This window comes from Tarenaya hassleriana, unplaced genomic scaffold (assembly GCF_000463585.1).
Source record: "Tarenaya hassleriana unplaced genomic scaffold, ASM46358v1 Cleome1613, whole genome shotgun sequence".
Classification (NCBI taxonomy): Eukaryota; Viridiplantae; Streptophyta; class Magnoliopsida; order Brassicales; family Cleomaceae; genus Tarenaya; species Tarenaya hassleriana.
The window spans coordinates 1-1968 of record NW_010965033.1 but is presented as its reverse complement, the minus strand read 5'-3'; the positions used below and the strand labels follow the sequence as shown (position 1 = coordinate 1968).

The 1968-nt window shown below is 39.1% G+C and overlaps 1 protein-coding gene across 1 annotated transcript; it reads left to right on the top strand.

Annotated features, from left to right (window-relative positions):
- Positions 1 to 5: 5 nt before the first annotated feature.
- Positions 6 to 1961, top strand: LOC104809696 (the record flags this gene model as incomplete). The annotated part of the gene is made up of 7 exons (XM_010535741.1): positions 6 to 99; positions 724 to 794; positions 898 to 978; positions 1237 to 1365; positions 1459 to 1545; positions 1689 to 1742; positions 1841 to 1961. Coding segments are annotated over 7 exons (612 nt in total), but the record flags the coding sequence as incomplete, so codon positions are not given.
- Positions 1962 to 1968: the final 7 nt, after the last annotated feature.

The following is a 1968-nucleotide window of genomic DNA, read 5'->3' as shown; positions in this document are numbered from 1 at the left end:
TGTTGTTGTTCTTCCTGCTTTTTCCGACGCCGGAGACCGACGCCGGAGGGATTCGATCATCGTTTCTCCGAGTTCTCCGGAGTAGACGGTCGGCCGAAGGTATACAATGTTTTCGGTTTTCCTTTTTTCTGTTTGGTTTCCGGTAAAGTGACTAGAAAATCTAGATTCCGCGAGGAGAAAGTTTCTGTTTCTCTCTGTCGATGGAGTAGTTGATTTCGTCATCTGGTGACGCCTTCTTCATTTCAGATGCTGGAAAATTGCGAATTGCATTTTGAATAAGTACATGGTATTTCATGAATTCATTGACTCTGCTGTTGAACAATTTCTATAAGCTCGTGTCGTTCATGTTGATTCGTTTCTGGTTGGATGCTGGGAAAGCGAACAGTGTTCGTGTATGTGTTCATTCGCTTGATTTGCAGTTTAGCGACTCTTCTCCGCGTTTGATATTTCTCTGAGAATCTCCAAGTTTGCAAGAGTTTTGTCATTTGTTTCGTCCCTGTGACTGTTTAAAGCGATTTATGTTTGATTCTTTTGGATGATGGAAAGAGGATGAAAGCTTTAAATCTCCCTATAAACATTATGCGTATCAGGTTCGACTCTGATACCAGAATTATTTTCTCATCTTGTTATGTGTGCATTTCGGCTTGTTTTGTTGATTTGGATTACATAGTAATACTGGGTATGTTTGGATTCTTTTTGATGAAATGTTTTGAACATTTTCAGTTCCATTGGAGGTAACACATTCGAAGCCTGTCAAAAATCCTTTGTATCAGGATGTTATTCCATCGACAGAGGTCATATTCTACTAAAGATTTTTAATCCATAACGTAGATTGGTGATTCTAATTTTTCTCTTCTACTCATTTTCGTGCTTTGTCTTGTTTTTGTTACCAAGCAGACAATAGAGTCTTCTCCAAGAGCAAATATAACTAACTTGAAGGAGCTTCTTAAGGAAGAACATTTACATTTAAGAACTGAGGTAATATACTATATATATATTATACGATCTATGCAAAGGCTTTGGATTTTAGTTTTTCGGGAAAATTAGATGCTAAAGGTGCGTTGTATTGGAGAAGTAATATCAAATCACCTTCCAAGGCGATTCTTCTAGTGGATTCGAAACTATTCAAGTTCTATGTTCTCGATATTCCGGGAAGATTCTTTGCTCAATTGTGTCTATGTTTCACCACTTATTACCATTTTAAAAGGTAATGCTAATGCATTTTCTGTTGTATAGGCTTCAGAGCAAGGCATATTGCCATTGCTTATCTTAAGTCTGAAGGAGACCACTGCAGAAAGAAGGCCTTCTGTTGTATTCATGCACGGCACAAACGCAAACAAAGAATGGCTGCGCCCATGGCTGGAAGTAAAAGAGTGGAAGCTTTCTTTAAAGCTGATTTCACCCTTAAATCATTGAAGGCGAGAAATTCTTATGCGACAGACTTTCGCTTGTTTTTAGGCTTATGCTTCTCGGGGATACATAGCAATCGGTCTGGACTCCCGCTATCACGGGGAGCGTGCTAGGAACAAGACGGCTTATAGCGATGTATATATGAAACGTTCTAAATCATTCAGCATTATAACGATTTAGTAGCTTCGACGATTTGGCTTTGCTCTTGTGATATTGAGTGAGAATGAAGAGCTGATTCTCCATAGGGTCTGACATGGGTTTGTGCAAGTTGAATGCAGGCTCTCATATCATCGTGGAAAAACGGCGATACAATGCCCTTTATCTTCGATACGGTAACATTCCCATCCATTTAGACACCTTTGCGGGATCGCTTAATAATTCCTTTCGGTATCTTTCAGTTTATAGTACCGTCTCACTTGAACGGATTCAGGTATGGGATTTGATCAAACTAGCTGACTATCTAACCCAGAGGGAAGATATAGATACTAAAAGGATAGGAATCACCGGTATATCTTTAGGAGGTTAGTCACAGAATGCAACCACAAAAAAAAAAAAAAA